The 22,663-nt window shown below is 40.0% G+C and overlaps 1 protein-coding gene across 3 annotated transcripts; it reads left to right on the plus strand.

Annotated features, from left to right (window-relative positions):
* Positions 1-481: 481 nt before the first annotated feature.
* Positions 482-22,033, plus strand: SPTY2D1 (SPT2 chromatin protein domain containing 1). Of its 3 annotated transcripts, XM_053203395.1 has the most exons (7): positions 499-633; positions 1,058-1,146; positions 11,995-12,109; positions 12,872-14,389; positions 15,817-15,988; positions 17,546-17,623; positions 18,804-22,033. In XM_053203395.1, exons 2-7 carry the CDS (start codon positions 1,087-1,089, stop codon positions 18,895-18,897), a joined length of 2,037 nt encoding a protein of 678 aa, XP_053059370.1. In that variant the 5' UTR covers positions 499-633; positions 1,058-1,086; the 3' UTR covers positions 18,898-22,033. The 3 variants fall into 3 exon arrangements, with proteins under 3 accessions (XP_026928809.1, XP_053059370.1, XP_014941259.2); XM_027073008.2 differs by lacking the exon at positions 1,058-1,146 and having other exon boundaries at positions 482-633; XM_015085773.3 differs by lacking the exon at positions 499-633 and having other exon boundaries at positions 762-1,146.
* Positions 22,034-22,663: the final 630 nt, after the last annotated feature.

Consider the following 22,663-nt stretch of genomic DNA (forward strand, 5'->3'; position numbering starts at 1 on the left):
TATTTTTAAACATCTGTATTGATATATAATTGGAAAATTCACCTGTTCTGAGTGTACAGTGACTTTCAGTAAACTTACAATCATCACCACAGTCCAGTTTTGGAACGGGCTTTCCATCACACTTAAAATATCTGCCCTGTTAGCTGGCAGCCAGTCGTGGCCTATTCCCACCCCAGGTCTAATTAGCGTTATTTTACTGAATGAGACTTTACAGGCCCCAGATACTCTTAAAAGGAACCCAAGACTGGACTCCAAATTAATATGATATGGGCCATGTTATGTTTCGTTAGTGCGCAAGTATGTTCAGACTGGGACTGTATGTAAAGAGTTCCTTCATTTATCCACTACATGGAGCTTATTATCTAGATGGGGCAAAAGCACCAAGCCTGTGTCTCTATACACGAACGACATGCATGCATCTGCGCAGGAGGTGAGCACACACCATGTGCCAGGATGTGATGAGTAATGTGTACACGAGAGGACTAGTCGGTGCCATGTGCGCCTGCGCAATTTCGCGAGCGCCTAGAAACCGGTAACTGAAACCCCCTGCCCGAGATCCGTCAGCTCAGCTGCTGGGGCCCTGCCGTTTCGGACCTGAGCGCCCACCCGTGACACCCAGCGAACCCAGGCCTGGTAGGTAACCCCCCACCCCCTCGCCTTCCTACTCAGAGGTCATAAGAAACACCAAGATGGTCAGGTCGCGAGCCCCGGCCTCCAGGGAAGTGGCTCTTTCCCTTGGCCACACCCCTCACTTTACTAGGCCGCGTCTCCTTGGTCCGTGAAGGGCCTAGTCCCGCCCCTTCGAGCCGACGCCAGCAGCCACGTACCACGTTTCTACGTGTCTGGAGCCTAAAGGCGGAAGTTACGCCAGGGACTCGAGAGCTGAGCGGCGGACCTAAAAGAATATAGGCCGCAAGAGGAAAGGGGGCGGGCAGACGGCATTGGAAGGCGCCGGAAGTGGTCGTGCTGAGGAGGGGTGGGAGAGGGGTGGGCCAGGCAGTTCACTTGGCTGTAGCTGGGCGCCTCGGTAAGGCGTACTTTCACTTCTTTCCGAGAGCCTGGCCCAGTGTCTCCGCCTCTGTCAACATGGATTTCAGGGAAATTCTCCTGATAGCTTCCAAAGGACAAGGTGTCAACAACGTGCCGGTAAGTACCAGCCGGGCACCAGTGTAGGAGACCCTAATCTTCAAGTTTGGAATTTCTGGCCCGTGGAACTTCCAGGCATCCGCCTATCGACTCCGGGAGAGGGAAGACCTGGACGCCTTGTTTGCTTTTCTTGGGCGTGCATTCTTGGGGAATGGGTGAAAAGGGGCTTGAGGTGCGAAGTGGCAGCCTTCCCGCGAGTAGGTTTCTCCGGCTTAGTCACCCCTGCAACGTGGACTTTGCAGTGCGGGTGTTTTAGAGTTGTGTGAAGGCTGGTGAGTGAAACCGTGCCTGGTACATGGTGGAATCCAGCGCTAGTAGTTTCTGGCTTTGGCATAAACTTCAGCCCAAAGGATGGAAAGAAAGCGTGTACGTTGGGGAGTTTCAGGGGTTTTCGGGATGTGGTCTGATAGCCTTTTGGGTGAGTTCCCGCCTAAGATGGGGTCAAACATTGTGTGATTTCTCGAACAAGTTCTCGATGAGATGACTAAATTAAAACCTCCCAAAGATTTAATAATACCTTATGTATTGGGAAGAGAAGTTGAGCAGATTCCACGAAATCCTTGGCCAACAGAATGGGTAAGTTATTCAACTTCCGTTTACTTGTGGCCTTCCAGGTTTGCCTTTGTTTAAAATCTATGTCCCATTTGCTCAGTAATTTTGCGAATTCGCCCGTATTCGCAGAGCGATGTAAGACTTTTAAAATCTACACGCTGAAGTGGTGGAGAGTGCCTAGTCTGCGGGGTGTAGCTGTTTTGCATAAACTAATCATTTCTGGATCCTCAGATGGTACCCACAGCACAGCTGTAAACCGACAAATTGCATTGTGATACTTGCGGTTTGAGCAGTGAGGTATAGACCTCGAACAGCTCTCTGTCAAAGTCAGTTCAACTGGAATTTATTGAGCTCTCACTATGCGTTCAGCATTTCTTAGATTTTTGTGTATTTGCAGTGTTTTGTTTTGTTTTTCCCACTTCTACACTTTTCTTGTCTTCTGAGTCTGGCCCATTCTTTTACCCTTTGAAAATATTGATTTGAAGATAGTAAAACAATTGGTAAATGAAACTGATATCTGTCAGTTTAATATTTATTAAATTCCCATATATTCATCTTTCATCCCAAGTACGCTGAATAATCATTCCCCCTAAGCCATGAGCCCGAAGATCTGTATGTTGAACTTATGGGCTTAAACCACTGAAACCTTGAACAACCAAATTTATTTTCTGCAAATTATGTAAATTTCCTAGACAGGTCAGTATTGGATCCCGTAACCATTCATCTTTGCATAATTAGGTCCATATTTTATTCTAGATCTTCCTGAATTTCAGTGGAGGTCAAAAATAGGTAATACTAGCTTTGATACCCAGTAATATTCTGAGGGAGAATCAGAACCAAGTTATTCTAAAAACCAGATACTACTAGAGCAGAAGATTTCAAAATCTGTGTATGTTTTAGAATATGTACATTATCAACAAATCTATTAAATAACAAAGATTGGAAGCAGAAAAGAAAGGTGAATTGGTGAGATCATTTAAAATTTAATAAACGAATATAGGCATATATTTTATGAAAGCATACTTTCCCCTCCCCACCCTCAACCCCCACAAAAAGCTAGAAAGCCTAGAAGTTTGATTTAGTTAGCATTATAATCCTTTTCTTTTTACATCAGATGAATGTGTCACAAAAGAAACTATTGAGAAACAGCAAGACAGTTAAATTTAATCCATGATCTTGCTTTCACTTGGTTTATCTAATTATTCTGTTACTTTGCTTTATCAGCTCAAAGTAAATAAAGCCTCTGAGAGCACACCATCAATTGTGAAATATATATTGTACAGTGTAATAAACTGTGGCAAAGCAGGTATCCTTGTAAACCATCATCCAAGTCAAGAAACAACAATTCAGTCATACACATGCACCCCATGTTTGACATAAGCTGTATTGACTGAATGATGGTCTGAGAACCACAGAGGCTTTGCATCCCACTCTGGTACTTGGTTCATATTTTCCTTTTAGCCATCTTCTTCCCCACCTTCCATTTCAATCTTATCAGAGCTGATGTTGAGATTTCAGTCTTCATTGTTCCTATGTCAGACTTTGCTACAGAAAGGAGCTATGGTGACTAGCACTGATTAACTCCAAGGAAGGCTAAAATATAAAACACCTGGACAGCCACTTTGAATTTTTGTTTAAGTTTATTTATTTTTGAGAGAGAGAGAAAACAGAGAGAGAGAGAGAGAGAGAGAGGGAGAGAGAGAGAATCCCAAGCAGGCTCTGCACTCTCAGTGCAGAGCCCGACGCGGGGCTCATCTCAAAACTGTGAGATTGTGACCTGACCCAACATCAGGAGTTGACACTTAACCAGCTGACCCCAGGTGCCCCTCCAGGGCTTCACTTTTAAGAGGTATCTATTGTGTCTGGTTTGAGAAGCAATGAACATTTCTGTAATGGAAACTCTTTTCTGTTGTTTCTTTTCAGGAGAAATAGTTATTTTTATAATGTTTTATTAAAACAAAGGAAGGATTGCATCATGCCTAGCAATATTAGGCATGCTATCATTTCCCAGTGGAAAACTGAATTTAAAAAACAGCTGATCAAGGTGATGTAACCAGTTATCATCGCAAGCTCTGTTTATATTTAAAGGAGAAAAGATATTTTTGGTAACCTCGCACTTGTACTTAAAAGTTTTCTCCCTGGTTCCTCTAGCGAAAACCAAGTATCTTGATTTGATAGAATGGTAGAGCTTAGAATATGGGTTCTTGTAGGTTGTAAGTAACTAATTGATGACTTATGTGGCTTTCTCACAGTCATACTGTGAAAATCATCCCGGAGAAGATGCTGTCGCTCTGGTGTGATCGTCAAATCAAAAAGTAAAGACGAAGCATTTATGTGGTACTAAACATATGAGGATTTGGGGGCTATAGCCCCTTGAGGATAAGAATGTCGGTACTGGAAAAGGGGCTCAGGGACTTTAACTGGGGTGGCAAGTTCAGATGTCCTGAGGGCCAGGTAGATAATGTAAGTTCTTAAAGTAGCCTGGATATAAAATGATAATAATGGAAGCTCTTGAAGTAGTCTAGATATAAAATAATAGGTGTCAAGCTCTGCATTCAAAGAAGCCTACCGTGTGCTACAGTAGTTATATTTCCTTTGAAAGAACAGTATGGGCCAACAAAAACGTTTCTGCAATCACTTTGCAACTTTTGATTTATTGGCTGTAACTGGATTGCTCCCATGCTTGGATCTGAAGAGGAGTTTGCCAGGGTCTGAAGTAGCTCTCAATTGCTAGCCTGGGGGGGTAGTACTATTTAACCAGTGTTGGAAGGAGAGGGTCTTTTAGAAGCTCTACCACCAGAGATTGTTATTTTTCTTCCCATCACTACCTAAGAGAATCTCTTTCTAAATAATAATGATAACAACAACAACTGCCACTTATAATGCTTACTTGGTGCCAGGCACTGTTCTAACCACTTTATGTACATTGATTAATTCAGTCACTGTGATGACCATATAGGGAAGGTTGTTTCATGGATAAGGAAACTGAGGTCTAGAGAGATGAGGAAACTTGTCTGAAGTCATTCAGCCAAAAAGTGACAGGGCTAGTAACGGTAGAGCAGAGAATTTTATACAGGCTAACTGGCTCCGGAGTTCTTGCTCTTAATCATGACCCTGTGCTAAGTGAAGAGTCTATTGGATATGAGGACGGTTGTTCATTTAATAAAGCCTGAACCCATCCAGCTTCCTACCCTCAACTCCAGCCCAATATAATATAGCCTTAGGCAATAACTGTTGGTTTTTATGGCACTTGTCAATGTACAGTAAAGTCTGATGGGAGAGAAATTTAAAGGGCAAACCAACAGCATTTGGAAATTGGTGGGTAGAGATAGACTTACAGCCTGTGGTGGGAGAGTGCCAGTATGGTTGACAGAAATAGTCTGAGGGTGAGGGTGGATAAGATAGAAAGTTAAGTGGTGGACCTATTGGAGGTCATGGCACCATCCAAGAGGCAGATGGAAATTTGGGAAGGGTGTTTAAGATTGAGGTTAGAGGGGCACCTGGGTGGCTCAGTCACTTAAGCATTTGACTCTTGGTTTCGGCTCAGGCCATGATCTCACAGTTCATGGGTTCGGCCCTGTGTCTGTCTCTGGGCTGACAGTGCAGAGCCTGCCTGGGATTCTCTCTGCACCCCCTCTCCCCCCGCCCCCACATCCCCCTACTCGCTCGCTCTCTCTCTCAAAGTAAACATAAAAATTGAGGTTAGAGCTGGATGAAAGTGTTGGGATTAACGTAGAAGTGAGACATATAGTGGGAATACTCTTGGACCTGAGTCAGGAGACTTAGATTCTAATTCACACTCTGTTACAAATTGTGAGTGACAACCAGTTAATACACACTTGTGCTTTTTGGGCCACTTCTAACATAGAGGTTGGGCTAGGGACTCTGAGGTACCTATCTGATACTACATTTTATAATCATGTATATTTTTATAAACACAATAATAGTAAATTTACATTTGACCCTATAGCAATCCTGAATAGCGTGCTTTTTGACTGTTTTATTTTCATTCTCTTAACCACCCAGCTAAGCAAGCCTAATGCAAACCATTCATTTTCCAGGCCTGCATTTATTCCCTATGATGTTTTGTGAAATTGTGTAGTATTATTAAACTCAAAGATATATTCTTTGAATATTCCTAACTCTAATAATAAGTCTCTAATATGTATAAAGCCATCAGGAAATTTATATTTTCTACAATTACAACAAGATGTTGTTCTCTCCTGAGTAAAGAACAACTTTCAAGAAGGGATTGACTATTGATTCCAATGTAACGTATTTGGTTAACACATATTTCCAGAACAGAAAACTCCTCATTTTCCTTATCTGACCATGACAGTTTAATTCCAATGCAAGGAACACATATGTCTTAAAGTGAGTTAAGGTTTTCTAGGTCTGTTGGCTTCAGAATTACAAATCTTGGCAAAATCTCTGATACTGTATTTAAATGGCATAAGCTTCACTGCTGTGGATCATTCATTGGGGTCCAGCAGAATGACTGAGTTGGCTTGCAGTATAATAAAATGGATACACTTAGGATAAAAGAAACTCTTGTCCAGCTGCTTTTCATGAAGCTCAAACAATGAAGCAGCCTGGTGCCTTGAATCAGATTCAGAATTGGTGGGTGCATCTCAATGTGCTGCTGCTAGAGCTAAATGTGACCATCTGATGCAGGAGCAAGTGCCAAATAGTTCTTCTGCTTTATTAAATAGAATATAATGTAATCCCGGCCTGAGGCTTTTTATTTTTATGTTTTTAAAAAAGCGTTGTTCTCTACTGGGCTACCCCTTTGGGCGTAGGGGATTATCTATTACAATATTCTGTTACAACAAATCTCAGATCTTTCAACTGAACAGAGTGTGACTGCAACCCCTTTTAAAAAGGTCTGACTAGCTCAAGGTTAAGAAGATCTATAGCCCAGTACCCAAGAGAAATGATGTTCACACACACACAAACTTGTACACAAGTGTTCATGGCAGCATTATTCATAATAGCCAAAAAGTAAAAACAAATACCCATCAACTGGTGAATAGATAAAATGTGGTAAATCAGCACAGTGAAATATTCAGCCATAAAAAGAAATGAAGTACTGATCCATGTTACAAACATGGATCTTGAGAACATTGTACTAAGGGAAACTACCAAGATACAAATGGCCACTGTATCAGTCAGGGCTCCCCAGAGAAGCAGAACCAGTTGGATTTATTTTAGGAAATTGGTTCATGTCATTGTGGGGGCTGGCAAGTCTGAAATTTGTAGGGCCAATACCTTCTTCTCTGAGAAAACTCAGTTTTTGCTCTTAAGGCCTTCAACTGATTGGATGAGTACCATCCACATTATGGAGGGTAATCTGCTTTACCTCAGGTTAGCTGATTGTAGATGTTAACCACACCTGCAAAATACCTTCACGGCCACACTAGATTAGTGTTTGATTTAAATAACTGAGTGCTATAGCCTAGCTGAGCTGGCACGTAAAACTGACCATGGCAGCCACACATATTGTAGGATTTCATTTTGTTTCTTTGAAAGTTTTTATTTGAGAGAAAAAAAAAAAAATAGAAAAGCCAACACTGACATCAAAGTAAAATTACATTATCTCCATTTAAATTTATTTAGGTATTACATAATTGTTATTTTAAAGTTCTAGGTATATTCTATTTTTACTCCAAAAGAGTTAAAATGATACCTGTGCTGAAACTGAAACACTTAATGGTCATAGAAACTAATCGTTTCTTAATTTTCCATAAGCCAGGGAAATAATTATAATTTCTCAGTTCAGTGATGTAAGGAACTAACTTACAGAGCATTCTCTCAAGGATATTTTCTAGGCCTTTGAAGGGATCTATTTTCAAACTTAATAATAGAGTCAAGTGAAAATTAACAAGTGTTTTCAAATTTGAAAAATCTTAATATTTTGTATAATCACTCATATATAGCCATTTGTCTATGGCCTGTAAATTTTCCCTTATATTGTGATAAATATTATTGTATAATTGTACACTGGGTACATGATTTCATTTATATGAAATGTCCAGAATTGGCAAATCCACAGAAACAGAAAGTAGGTTGCCAGGGGCAGAGGGGAGAGAGAGAGGGAATGGGGAATGACTGCTAACGGGTATTTCTTTTTGGGATAATGTAAATGTTCTGCAATCCAATAGTAGTGATGGTTGTACAACTCTGAATGTACTAAAAACCAATGAATTGTACACATTAAATGTGTGGATTTTATGTGCCTGGGTGATTTGGTCAGTTGAGCATCTGACTCTTGGTTTCAGCTCAGATCATGATCCCAGGGTCATGATCCCATGGGATTGAGCTACATTGGGCTCCAGACTGACAGAGCGAAGAGCCTGCTTAAGATATTTTCCCTCTCTCTCTCTCCCTCCCCCTCCTTCTCCCTCCCCCTCCCTCACTTCCTCCCTCCCACCCACCCACCACCTTTGCCCCTCTCCCCTGCTCACTCATTCTCTCTAAAGTTTAAAAAAAAATTTTTTTTAAAGGATGGATTTTATGGTATGTGAATTGTATCTCAAAACAGTTAAGAAAGAAGAATATTTCCTATGGAGATACAGGACCCCCCCCTTTTTTTTTCTAACCCCAGATTTCTAGGTTTTGACCTAAAGTTTGCCTAAGAGAATATTTTAATATTTTCCTGGTATCTGCTTTTGAGTGCATCAAGCTACAGCGGATGTAAGAAACTGTTAATTATGACTCAGCTCATGTCAGTGAATAAGATTAAGCCTCATCAAGTTAGGACCTTGCCCTTCTTGTTTCCTAGCAGACCCATGAAATGAGACTTTTAATAGATTTATTGAATCCCTTCTACATCATAGGACAGAACAAAAAGTACTGCAGAGTTGTTGGGGTAAAAGTAAAGTCAGCTTGATAAATACCCTTGAGTATTAAAGGTGCTAAAACAAAAAAGCTGAATTTAAAATTGGCAGTGTGAGTGGTTGAAAATAGGTGGATGCTTTGAAAAAAGCTAAAGTGAACAAATCAGGACTATAGATGCTGGAGAGGATGTGGAGAAATGGGAACCCTCTTGCACTGTTGGTGGGAATGCAAACTGGTGCAGCCGCTCTGGAAAACAGTGTGGAGGTTCCTCAAAGAATTAAAAATAGACCTACCCTATGACCCAGCAATAGCCCCGCTAGGAATTTACCCGAGGGATACAGGAGTGCTGATGCATAGGGGCACCTGTACCCCAATGTTTATAGCAGCACTTTCAACAACAGCCAAATTATGGAAAGAGCCTAAATGTCCATCAACTGACAAATGGATAAAGATGATGTGGTTTATATGTACAATGGAATACTACTTGGCAATGAGAAAGAATGAAATCTGGCCCTTTGCAGCAACATGGATGGGACTGGAGAGTATTATGTTAAGTGAAATCAGTCAGGCAGAGAAAGACAGATACCATATGTTTTCACTCATGTGGATCCTGAGAAACTTAACAGAAGACCATGGGGGAGGGGGAAGGGAGAAAAAAAAAGTTACAGAGAGGGAGGGAAGCAAACCATAAGAGAGTCTTAAATACTGAGAACAAGCTGAGGGTTGATGGGGGGTGGGGGAGAGGGGAAAGTGGGTGATGGGCATTGAGGAGAGCACCTGTTGGGATGAGCACTGGGTGTTGTATGGAAACCAACTTGACAACAAATTGTATTTAATATGAAAAGAAGAAAAAGCTAAAAGTAATCTTTGCACTTCTTTTCTGAGTAAATCTGAGAGCCTGAACACCCCACTCCCTTGTTTCTTCTTTGTGTTCTGCCTTTCCTGTATTTTTATGTTCCTTTTTGGCATTTTCCAAAATGCTGTGTGTGCGTGTGTGTGTGTGTGTGTTCAATGGTTATATTTTAACATGATTTGCAGAAATGTAACTAGCCCTCAAGCCAATCATTTCATGGATATTATTGCTTGAAGTAAAGCTATAATAATAAGTCATAGTGTTAGGTCTATATATTTTCTTAAAATTAGTAAATAATAATGCAGATGGTATCCTAAAAGGGCAAAAATCATGCAGGTGTTATGCAAATGACTGAAGCTTAGTAAACTGTACTCCATTGACGCTGTTGGTGCCTGTATGCAGTCGTGAGTAGCTTTTCAGCTAGTCCTATCCCATTACCTATCCCTTGAAGTCTCAGGTTAGGAAGAAATATGTCTATCCTGAAGTCAAATTAGGAAGTGCTTTTTGCTGTAATATGTAGATAATGAGCCAGTGCTGTTCAAGGTAACACTAACATGTATATTGGCATTTGAGGCTGGGCGGGGTTGGGGGGGTGCTTTGTATAAGCTTTGATTTGGCAGGTGAACATATGGACTGGGTTGTTGGCGGGGACAAGAAAATCTTAAGTCTTGGCAAAAAAAAAAAATCCATCTTTCCTCTTACAAATCTTACTAACTGGATAGGGTGAAGTGAGTATATGTCTCTGCTTATGAGTCTGTGTATATCTTATGCAACTTGAGTCCTATTCATAGTGGCTCTTCCATTAAGAAAATATAAACTTTTTGTAGATAAAGCTTATGTTTGAGGTTCTTGTAATCGAGGACAATTTATATATAGGCAGTTAGGTAAAGCAGTATTCTCTTTCTCCTCAGTGTGCCCTCCCTCTCCTTTTCTTCTTTAAATATTGGGCTCCAATCCACAATGGAAAGCATCTACAACTAAATTTACAAAGATAGGGACTTATTACTGGGTTTTATGGTGATTCAACCAAGCTGACTGGGAGAGGAATCTGGGTGCTCTCTTTTGGGATTTCTGTCAGGGATGTGTCAGGTCACAGCATTGCTATCGTGCAGGATTTTCATGCTGGATTAGGGCCTGCTTCACTGGTGAACTAACTTAGCTGGAACTTCCAGTCTGTTTCGGATGTCTTGTATTTGGCTAGCCACATAGTAAAAGCATGGATCCTTGGCTTTCCTCCCAAGAATTTCATGCACATTTGGGGAGTCTGTTTTTTTGGTTTTTAAGTAGCTGGATTTGTGTTCAGGGGGGTTAGTGTTTCCTTTTTAACTAGCACAATAACAGGTTTAGTGGATAAGAATGTCATCAGCCTAACAAAAGAGGGAGAACATTTAAAAACTTATTTGCTATCCATAGATTTATTTATTTATTTAATTTTTTTTATATGAAATTTATTGTCAGATTGGTTTCCATACAACACCCAGTGCTCATCCCAACAGGTGCCCTCCTCAGTACCCATCACCCACCCTCCCCTCCCTCCCACCCCCCATCAACCCTCAGTTTGTTCTCAGTTTTTAGGAGTCTCTTATGTTTTGGCTCCCTCCCTCCCTAATCTTGTTTTTTTTTTCCTTCCCCTCCCCCATGGTCTTCTGTTAAGTTTCTCAGGATCAACATAAGAGTGAAAACATATTCTATCCATATATTGAATGTGCAATAGTCCTTGAGATGAATCATCCTGGTCTGAGTTATTCTGTTTATCATACTTCTCTTATGATAGATACTTATACAATGGAAATGTTTTTCCTGTTGTAGTTCAAATTAACATTACTATGGTTTTAGTCATTTCCCAGTGTAGTTACATAAAAATCAAAACCCAGATTAATATCATCTGCGCCAGGATAATATTAGTATTTTTTGGGTGATATGGAAACCTTTCTAAAACAGTTTATGTAACAAATATTTAATGAACATAAGAGCTGTGGTTAAAAGTACAGAGAATTGGGCACTTCTTGCTGCTTAGATTTCCTTGAAATGCTTTTTAGCTTTGGTTTGCCACCAGCTTTGCCTATGGTCAAAGTAAAATCTCAGTGTTTTATACTGTAAGCAAAATAACCTGTGTAGCTGTGAGTCTTACTAGAAACTGGTCTGGAATAAGGTATTCAGGAGAGAAAACATTTTATGAGTAGTTTTTTTCTGTTTGTTTGAAAAGTTACACTTTGAAATGCTTAGTTCTAAAGGTCGATTTTTTTTTTTTTTTATTCAGAATTTTTAAACAGTCCATTCTAAGTGATGATTTCTTTTTAAAAGTTCCCCAGTCCAAGTACCTGTTTGGGAAAATAACATAAAAATAGCATTTCTCTGAATTCTTCACGTGTGCATTATTTAGGATGTTACAAAGAAATTCTGTACCTAAAAACAGTCATGCATAATCCTATTTAGACCAAAATTTTATAGCTAAGCTTCCATGTTAGTTATATGATCTCTTATTCAGAATCCGTTTTTCAGTCAGTATGTAAACCTCTCTATTGCTTGGTACCATGCCTTACACCTAATAGCAAATACATTTTTAAAGTTGAATTGCTTTTAACTTTTACTTTTTTTATTTTTAGAAAAGGTATAGTTTGGCAGTGGGGCCTCCCAAAAAAGACCCAAAAGTCAAGGGTGTCCAATCTGCAGCTGTTCAGGCTTTTCTCAGACGAAAAGAAGAGGAGCTCCGGCAAAAAGGTACATATCTATAGCTTTATTGTCAATTTTAAAGTCTTCTACCTTCACAACTAGCTTGTACTTAACTAGCGGATGCTTGTAGTAACTTAATAGGCTAAGGGATTTGTGTGCCTGAGTCAGCTGTATTTAGAGCATATTACATGTGTTCTCATGCTGATCATTTGTATGGATGTTATCTTTTATTTCTTCTTAGTGCTTTTGGGGATAGCGGCCATATCTTGCAATTGGCCACACTAGGTCCCAATAAGAACTCCATTCTTTGACCTTCATTCTGAATCTTCTTCTACATATTTTGTATTTTAATTTTTTTAATTATCAAGAATGCTATCTTAAAGGTTAAAAATAGGGGCAATTTTTGAAGACCAGCAAACTTAAACAGTAGTTTTACCTCATGCAAATGACAAGGAAACTGATTTAATACATTTAAGTATTCATTTATTCATAGTTAATAATGACTGTGAAGTGGTTCCTACTGTTTCCTTAACTTGGTATCTTTATTTGGTATGAATTATTTTCTATATTTAAAGCTAAAACCCCAGTCTCTCGCTTGCTTTGTCATATTGAAAACCCCATACGTAACCCACTCATTATGTAAAGATGACTCAACTGCTACTTGTTCAAAGGACTTCCTCCTTTGATTCCTAGATGTCTTCAAACTGTAACTTGAATGTTGCCTGTGTTTTGGCCACCTACTGATTTCGGATGAACATACTTGAGACCTCCAGACCTTGAAATACTTTGTTCTTGTTTTCTCCATTTTAGCTTTAGAGGAGAAAAGGAGAAAAGAAGAACTAGTGAAAAAGCGAATTGAGCTAAAACATGATAAGAAGGCAAGAGCTATGGCCAAGAGGACAAAGGATAATTTCCATGGTTACAACGGGATTCCCGTTGAGGAAAAGTCAAAGAAGAGGCAGGTGATGGAAAGCCACACTAGCCAGGGAACAGAACAAGAGTATGGGATGGAAGAAGATGATGAATTCTTAGAGTACAATCAAGCAGAGTCAGAGCAGGAGTATGAGGAGGAGCAAGAACCTCCCAAAGTTGAAAGCAAACCAAAGGTCCCCCTTAAAAGTGCCCCGCCACTCATGAACTTCACTGATCTACTCAGGCTGGCCGAGAAAAAGCAGTATGAACCAGTGGAGATCAAGGTAGTGAAGAAAACAGAAGAGCGGCCTATGACTGCAGAAGAACTTAGGGAGCGAGAATTCCTTGAACGGAAACAGAGGAAAAAGAGAGCTGAGACAGATGCAAGACTACCTCCAGCCAAAAAGGCACCTTCTCAGAAAGAAAGTGTGGGCACAAAACTTGGCAAGCACCCTTCCTCCAGGGGTACACCCCTCCCTCATGCTGAGAAGAAATCCAGACCCAGTACAGCCAATGAAAAACACTTAAGTGTGTCTTCATCCAAATCCATGCCAGGAGAGAGGACCAAAGCAGGATCTGGCAATTGCTCCCAGCCCTTACTTCGAGAGGGCCATGACAGACCTGTTTTCAATGGGGCTGGAAAGCCCCACTCCAGCACCTATTCACCAAGTGTCCCAAAGACTTCTGCTAAAGGTCCTCAGAAATCTGCTACTGAGCACAAAGCCAAAAAATCTCCTCCCCATCCTAGCCATTCCAGGCCTGGGCCTGTGGTTACCCCACAGAATAAAGCCAAGAGTCCAGGTGTCGTCAGGCAGCCAGGCAGCAGCTCCAGCTCAGCTCCCGGGCGGCCCAGCACAGGGACTGCTCGGCCCACAGTTAGTTCTGGCCCTATGCCCAGGCGCCAGAATGGCAGCTCCAGCTCAGGACCTGAGCGATCAGTCAGTGGGACCAAGAGGCCAGCCAGTGACTTAAATCTCTCTGGACGGACACTCAGTGGTACAAGTGGCCCTGGGCATCCTGCAAATAGCTCAAGTGGACCTGGACGACCCACCACTGGCTCAGGTGATTCTAGGAAGTCTTTGGGCAGCTCTGGTGGCCCTGGGCGGCCTGTGAGCAGTCCGCATGACCTCCGACGACCAGTGAGTGGCTCTGGCCCCCCTGGGCGGCCAGTCAGTGGCCCTGGGCGGCCAGTCAGTGGCTCAGTTCCAGCCGGACGGACGGTCAGTAGTTCAGGCCCTGGAAGACCAGTGAGCAGCTTGGGACCTGGGCGAACAGTTAGTAGCTCTGGTCTCCCCCTAAAACCCAAGTGTACCGTTGTCTCAGAAACAATTTCTTCCAAGAATATAATTAGCCGATCCAGCAATGGACAGATGAATGGAATGAAGGCTTCCTTATCTGGCTACAGATCTGCCCAAGGTAAAACTGTCCTTCACCCTAAGGATATTGACTTGTTACTAGGAAATTGGAAAGAGTACTTTGTTTTACGTAAACTGAGACCCTGTGAACCCTTCCATGTGCCCTTTAATGTACTCCTGTATTGATAGAATCCTGATGCTCTGTCTCTCTTTATGCCTGAGAGTCCCTTTAGTGATCATAACTTGGAAAAGGCTTTAGAAAGAGAGTTATCTGGGACCCTCTGTGTTCACCCCTGTAACGTCTCCAAGTGCATGAAACTTGGCTATGTGATTTGTGAGACAGGATGAGTGAATATGCCTTATATGGTTCAATGAATTAATTCATCTTTACCTTTTCATGAGAACTAGAGAGACCTTTCTTCAAAAGTTGGAGTATATTTGTAAACTTGAAGCCTTTGGTGCATTATTTATTCATCAGATACTTTTTAAGTATCCACAATGTACCAGGAACTGCCCTTGTGTTTCTGCTCCTTATAGTGGGCAGCACATCAAGGCCCTAGCTACTGGTCCTTTATGAATCTACTTAGGTAAGATTCCATGCTTTAACTTCTTAGTTCAGCTAGAACATTGGTTCTCAACCAAGGATGATTTTGATGCCCAGTGAACATTTGGCAGTGTCTGGAGACATTTTTGACTGACACCACTGGGCCCAGGGGATGCTACTGATATCTAGTAGATAGAGGCCAGGGATGCTGCTATTATACTATAGGACACAGGAGAGTCTGCTCACAAAGAATTATCTGGCCCAAAATGTCAACAGTGCAGAAGTTGAGCCGAGCTAAGGAGACAAGCCATGCGTATTAAAAACAACTGTAGATCAATAAAAGGAGTGTCTGTAATCAAGGACTAGAAAGCAGTTGTTCCCAGATGCTGTTCTATTGATCATTGCCTGTCTTTTGCAAAGTTTTATTCAGCCTTTTGGCAAAATGACAAAATAATGATAATGTAGTGATTTTCTTTTAAAGTCAGACTTACTCATTTCAATAATTATCCATAATTCTGGGAATCTTTCATACTTTGTTGGACTTCTAAAAAAAATAGGAATGAAATTGTGATAATAGATGGTAGGTTGTTACTTTTGGTGTCTTTTTCATGGCAGAATTAAAAGTTAGAGATCCTGTAAGCTATTTGTAATTTTCTTTTTAATTTTATCAGTCTTTTAAATCCAGAAGGAAGGCAGCTGTTAGGCTACAAGATGTGACAGATGCTTCTGGTAAGCCCTGGGATAAATAGAAATTCTACTCCTTGTAGACAACATGAAGCAGCAGGGATGATTTCGTAATGAGTCCATGCTATGGGCCAGTTTGCTGGCTCTGGTTTTTGAGGATACTGTCTTAATGAATTCTTAAAATCTCAGTTTATGTAAAACTTTGTTGGGACTATTTTCAGTTTTAATGCTCCTATAAATAATGACTTTTCTATTCTTAGGTCCTCAAAGGCTTCCCTTCCCTAGTGGTTACAAAAGGCAACGAGAATACGAAGAGGAGGAAGATGATGATGAATATGACTCTGAAATGGAAGATTTTATCGAAGATGAAGGAGAACCTCAGGAAGAAATATCCAAGCACATTCGAGAAATCTTTGGCTATGACCGAAAAAAGTAAGGCTATAGGTGGTTTAGATAAATGATATACTTATTTTGAATGACTCGTGCTATGGGGGAAAAGCAAACATTAATAGCAGAGGCATTGAATAAAATTCTTAATTAGGAACCATTGGATGATTGTTTAAGATTTACTCTTTTGGCACCACCTAACGGTTAACTCAGAATTTTTTGTGTGGTTGCATGCGAAAAAATACCTTTTTAAACTGTTGCCCTTGTAAGATGTATATTTAATGAGAGTGAAGCAGCTTATTGGAATCGAACTAAATTGGCTTTGAACTCAGAAAGCCATCCACAGACCCATGTTGAAAGCTAGTCTGATCTGACATCACAGACCTGTGTTGAAAGCTGGTCTGATCTGACATCTGCTTTTCTTTGATGTAAAAAGCTTTACTGCTCAAAAGTGTGGTCCCTGGACAGCAGTCAGTATGGGACCAACATCACTGACATCACCTGACAACAGCGTTAAGAAATGCAGGCTCTCAGGCCCTACTTCAGAGCTACCAAATCTAAATCAGCTTTATACGGTTCCCAGGTAATTCAAATGCACATTAAAGTTTGAGAACACTAGTATAGATGAAAGATCAGGGTTTGAATAGAAGTTCTACCACTTCCTAGCTGGATAAACTTGAGTAAATTATTTTCAGAATGACATCTGGAAGGATTAAATGAGATAAAACAGAAGGGACATATGTTTTATATGTAAAACAGAAGGGACATAGTGCATATCGGTTGACAGTTGCCCTCTCCTTTAAAGCCATGGATATGAGAAATTAGAAGGCAATCCTGAGAAAAAGTGTTTAAAAAAAATTTTTGGTAAAAAGAGTACTAAAAAGAATTGGAATAAAAATCAGATTTAAAAATCTAATATTAATGGGGCACCTGGGTGGCTCAGTTGGTTAAGTGTCTGACTTTGGCTCAGGTCATGATCTCCCAGTCTGTGAGTTCAAGCTCCACATCGGGCTCTGTGCTGACAGCTTAAAGCCTGGAGCCTCCTTCAGATTCTGTGTCTCCCTCTGTCTTTGCCCTTCCCCCACTCACTGTCTGTCTCAAAACTAAATAAACATTAAAAAAAATTTTTTTAATAAAAACCTAATATTAGTAATGTCATTGGCTAGTTATATGTTCTTGGTCAAACCTTTAATCTGCCTGCTTCAGTCTGTGTTCTAAAGTCCTTTCTCACAAAGCTCAAATGAGATTAATATGTACAAAATGATTTCCATATATAGTGTGCTTTCAGGATTTTAATATAAACTATTCTGTAACTAGAGGCGAGTGAGGTGAGTAAGCATTGTTGGATTGAGTACCTGCATTGACATTAGATTCAGGAATAATTGCCTTCAGGGAGTAGTGAGGGCTCATTTAATTTGCCTTGACTTCAGAAACCCACTGCTACCTGTCCTCTGCCTCTGTCACTCCTTGCCAAAGAAAGAAGAGTAATCCTGTGTTTTTTATTAGTTATAAAGATACTGATTTTTAAAACAGGAGGATGCAGTTCCTAAATATTTGGGAATTTGGGTGTTTTCCCTAACAACATTGATTTCCTCTTATCAGATACAAAGATGAAAGTGATTATGCCTTACGTTACATGGAGAGTAGTTGGAAAGAGCAGCAGAAGGAAGAAGCAAAGAGGTAAGCACAAAACTGAACACATTTGTGCAGAAATGTCCTAATCGTTCCTTTCTGTTTGCTGCTTCAGTTACACCATTGGGAGCAGAGGTTTGGGGCCCCTCTCTTCTGAATTCCCATCCTGGTTACTTGCTGTGGGACTTTAGACAAATTCCTTAGCCTTTCTAAATCTGTCTTCTTGGGGCACCTGGGTGGCTCAGTCTGTTAAATATCCGACTCTTGATTTCAGCTCAGGTCATAGTCTCACGGTTCATGGGTTCAAGGCCTGCGTGAAGCTCTGTGCTGGCATTGTGGAGCCTGCCTGGGATTCTCTCTCTCCTCTTTCTCTGCCTCTCCCTCCCCTGCTCTCTCTCAAAAATAAACTTAAAAAAATTTTTTTTTCAATCTGTCTTCTCATGGGTAAAATGAGAATTTACTCTTTTTACCCATTGAGGTATCACATTAAGTATACAAGTTGCTTAGTGCGGTGCCTCACCTATATAGGCACACAGTCAGTGCTGGAGGCCTCCTCTGATCCCATTGTAACAAGTTCCTTGTTTTTCTTTCCCCATCTTTAATTCCCTTTCTACATCAAACACATCTCAGTCTTGCTGACCTGTACCACTGCTGGCCATAGGGACCTGATGAGGAATATGAAATTCTTTCTGTCTAATTCCTATTTGGCTACCTGATAATAAAATTCATGATAAGTTCTTAGGGTAGGGTAACAAGAGATTGCTTTGTTTATAGTGTTAACTTGGTAAGATAATTCCCGTCAGTCTCAACCTAGAATATTAAACCTCTTCCCTCTTGCCTTCCCTTCATGTAACTACATAAAATATCCAACTAAAGTGATGCGAAGGGATAAGAATAGAATGTTATTTATTGAATAAATTTTCTTTTATTTCTAAAAGCCATTGTGATAAACAGTTTACATTTTATTACTTTAAGGGGAATGTTAAGGTATTTTATGTTGAGGTTTTATGTGAGGTCTTTTTTCTACTAGAAGTTGAATCAGTGGCCGAGGCTCCTAGTAAAAAATATTCCTGCTAGTTTGTTTTCAGTGGTAAAGCCTTGAGGCGTTTTTAATGCCTCAGCACACTCCATATGAGCTCCCAGTTGAAATTTCATTCTTAATTTTTAAAGAGGGTGGTAATGTCATCTATATTGACAAGTACTTTTTTTCTTTTTTTGTGTGTGACAGTTTAAGACTAGGTATGCAGGAGGACTTAGAGGAAATGAGACGTGAAGAAGAAGAAATGAAGCGTCGAAAGGCTAAGAAGCTGAAGAAGCGTTAGCTGCTGCTTTTATTATTTTTGTGAAATTCTGGAGACACTCTGCTGCCAGGAGGTCCTGCCTTCAGAATGAAGAAGCCCCTTTATGATTTTAATTTATACTTGGGTACTCAAGGAGAAGGAATGCATACTGTTATTTGGAGGCTGTCATTGGAGCATAAAGTATTTTCAGATACTTTCCAGGGTTAAACCTAAGGCAGATGATAGAATGCCCAGTGAGCGTGCTTATGAAGTTAACTGTTCACAGGTGCCCGCCTTGATCCTGATGAGCTATGCACTCTAACGGGGGCCGCTCACTGTCAGCCAATCTTACATTGTTCCTTTGCTAGTTTGAAAAGGAAAAAAAAAAAAAAAAAGGATTGCCTCTTCATGTTCTGCTGATGTGTGAGTAGAGCACTGCCCAGCTCCCAATCAAACTTTGTCTTTTAATGAGGAACCTGGCCCTTCCATGAATGTTGCCAGCAATAAAGTGACCTGTCCTAATGTATATGTTTGGATTGAGAACTTGAAAATGTAGAGTAGGCTCTATAATTATCGTATGGATGTCATCTCTGTGACTTTGAAGTAAAAAGTAGAATAAATTATATCGTATTTTACATTATTCATGGATTGGATGCCGAGCATTCTTATTTACTAATTTAGGTGGTAAGGCAATTAACAAATTTTTTTTTTCCAGTTAAAATACAAGTTATGCCATTTAGTTTAAAAATAATCTGTTTCCAGGTTTTCCTTTCAAATTTACGTTGGCTTTAGCGTAAAATAGACAAGGTCACTGTGCTGATTGATTTTTATCTAAGAAAAGTCATTTTTATACTGAAGAAAAATGCTTATTTTATTCAAACATTAGATTTGGAAGAGTAATAGTTTAAAAAATAAGGAAGTGACATGTGAGACTCCCCTCCTCCCTCTCTATAAAGATATTTTGGAAAAAGGTGCCCCTGTACCTCTTGATGTTAACGACTGCATTTTATCTTAAATTCTTTAGCAATTAATGCCAAAAGCCAAAAACTAAATTCACGTGTATTGAGAGCACCACCTTCTCTTTTTGCCCATATTGCACTTTTATTTCAAACTATGCACTGTGAAGAGATTTTTTTCCCAGGTAGAAAAGGACGTTCCCTGCTACTGGTGCTTTACCGGGCTGTGGAACTTTCTTCATTCTCACTTTTTTCCAAGTCCTATTTTTACACTTGAGATCTCTTAAGCCTCAAACCCAGGCAATTCCAATCAGGCTGACCTAGGTTCTGGCTGGAGAGAAGCCAAGTCTCAAGGAAAAGTCAGCAACAGAAAATGAGATATGATGACGCTAGAGAGCTTTTGTCCTTAATTCTAAATATGGAGGATTGGGGACAGTGGGACATAAGCTTGAAGAACAGTTCCAAAAGTTGTTTTGGTGTATTCCTTTTTATCCATAAAGCTTTCTTTATTCTCCAAGTTTGGGTGGTATACATTACTGTTGTTACCTCCCTTAATGGGACAACCATTTGACCTAGTCCCTTAAGACTGACTCATTTCGAATTGAGTTTCACATTTCGAAAGTGCAAGCATTTAACTTTGAAGCTGGATCCTCTGAAAGAGGTCTTCATCACCAGGAGTAACACTCTAATGATCTACATAGAATTGTCACACTGGCAGAAAATCCTGTTGACTGCCTCTAACCCATCTCAAAATATCTTCAGTGAAATTGATTTAAGGGTAGTGTGGTGTTCCACGTAATAAAACAGGTTTGGAACATTATTTCCTTTGCTGTCACTTTTGTGCTTCCTCCCGCCCCACCCCTACAAAAGTTGTTTTCTGGGCTATATTTTTTCAGTATTTAGACTCTTTGAAAATCTATTACAATCAAGTGCTTATCATAGCTGAAAGATTTCTGGTGGCTTAACGTTTACTAGCACTTTACTCGACGTGCAGTTATTTGTACAGAAAGGCACCACTGTGCTAGATAAAAGTTCTAGAACTTCATAGGAAGAGTAAGGTCGTGTCCTTAGGCATCTACCACTTTTGAGTGCATTTCTTCTACAGATGTTGATTATATTATTCCTCGGCATCAACATTATAAAAGGGCACTTCTGTAGCTCATTTAAAAAGAAAGTCCTGAGAAAGTCTTTTAAATTAATCTTGGCCTTGTTTCCAAATCCTGTCTTCCGTTTTGTTCTGCGATTCCTGACGGCTCTTACAAAAAGCTCACAAACCTTTGAAGAAACTGGAATAAGCTGTTATTTTATAAAGGTTTACAAATTAAGTGCTTGGTTTTTAATGTATCCTCTACTGTTTTGATTTTCAGATTTTATTAATTCAATATCTGAAGATGTGCCTTTTATTGGGTAATGTTAATTCACGAATGTAGTAATGTTATTTCACGATTGTAATGTTACATGATCATGGGTGTGGCATTCTCTAACAGATGATGTGAAAAGAAAGTAGTTTTCATAAAACTCATATGGCTCTGATTGCACAGTCCCACTTGCTTTTGATATTGCTATGTCAAAGCAAGGGGCACTCTTCTTTTAAGGCTACTTTCAAAAACTTGTCTTTGTATTTTCTCTAAACTATAAATGCAATTACGTCCATTTGGAGGCCAGGGTACCACATGTCACAGACAGCCTTACATGTGTGCCATGAGAAGGTTCAAAGACTGTTAACAAAAAAGAAAGTCTATGGGAACTCGAAATATCATTTTTTTAATGTTACCCCAAGATTTTCTCCAAGAAATTACCGTTTTTGTATTTTGTAACTTAAAAGCAGCTATTAGTACATTTCTGAGATATAGCAGGAGACCAAAACATGTTTGGAAAGAGAATAAATATATGAAGAGAAACTGGTTGGTTTATTTTCAATGTGCTGAATATATTAGACTACTATTTATTTTGTGAGTGGATGTGATAAAATAAATATTCAGGTGTTTAGTGTATGATTAAGAGTGGGATATAGATTTCTTTGAAGTTATTAAATCCATCATGTCTTTTACATAATGGACAAATCAAGTTTAAAAAAAAAAAAAAACATTTACATAGTTTAGCTTGTTTTCTGGTGCTGTTGACCTGCAAGAGAATCTACTTTTGCATATACAGGTGAAAGTTTTGCAATTTATGTATAAAAAGAAATTGTAGGCATTAAAAATATTTTATTGATATTTTCACTGGTTTGCATTTATTTACCAAAACTCAGATATTCCTTCTTTCATCACCCTGAACATTTTTCCAGCTAGAAACCCCAATAGACTCATCAGACTTGACATGGGGTGTGCTTCCTTACACACACACACACACACACACACACACTCACAGACACATACACACACATACCTGTTCATTCCCTCTGACACATTGACCTCTGCTCAACCCCCACAACTGACCCATCTCCCCGCACCCCACCAGCTTAAGAGAGCTACTCTGAAGGCCGGAGAACTGTTTGGAGGTCTATTCAGGGAACCAGAGGGAAGAAGAACTGGGTGTATAGTTCCTCTTGTCAAGAAAACGAGCACAGGTTCTGATCCCCTGTAATAAAAGAGCTTGAAACAACTGACAAGATGAGTCCTTTGGGATAGTCAGGAGGCAAGTTGGTATAGCCATGGAGCCAGAAAATGTAGGCACTTAGCTCAATGGGATGTGTTGAGTCTAGGTCATATAAGAAGCCTTATAAGAGATAGTATCCTATACTATACACTGGATATACTATACACTGGATTCAGGATTCCAGTGTTGCTAATGGATTTTGAATTCACTTTTCTTTCCATAAAAAAAAAAAAAAGGCAATTCATTCAGTGCAA

The sequence above is a fragment of the Acinonyx jubatus genome, chromosome D1, assembly GCF_027475565.1.
Source record: "Acinonyx jubatus isolate Ajub_Pintada_27869175 chromosome D1, VMU_Ajub_asm_v1.0, whole genome shotgun sequence".
Lineage (NCBI taxonomy): Eukaryota > Metazoa > Chordata > Mammalia > Carnivora > Felidae > Acinonyx > Acinonyx jubatus.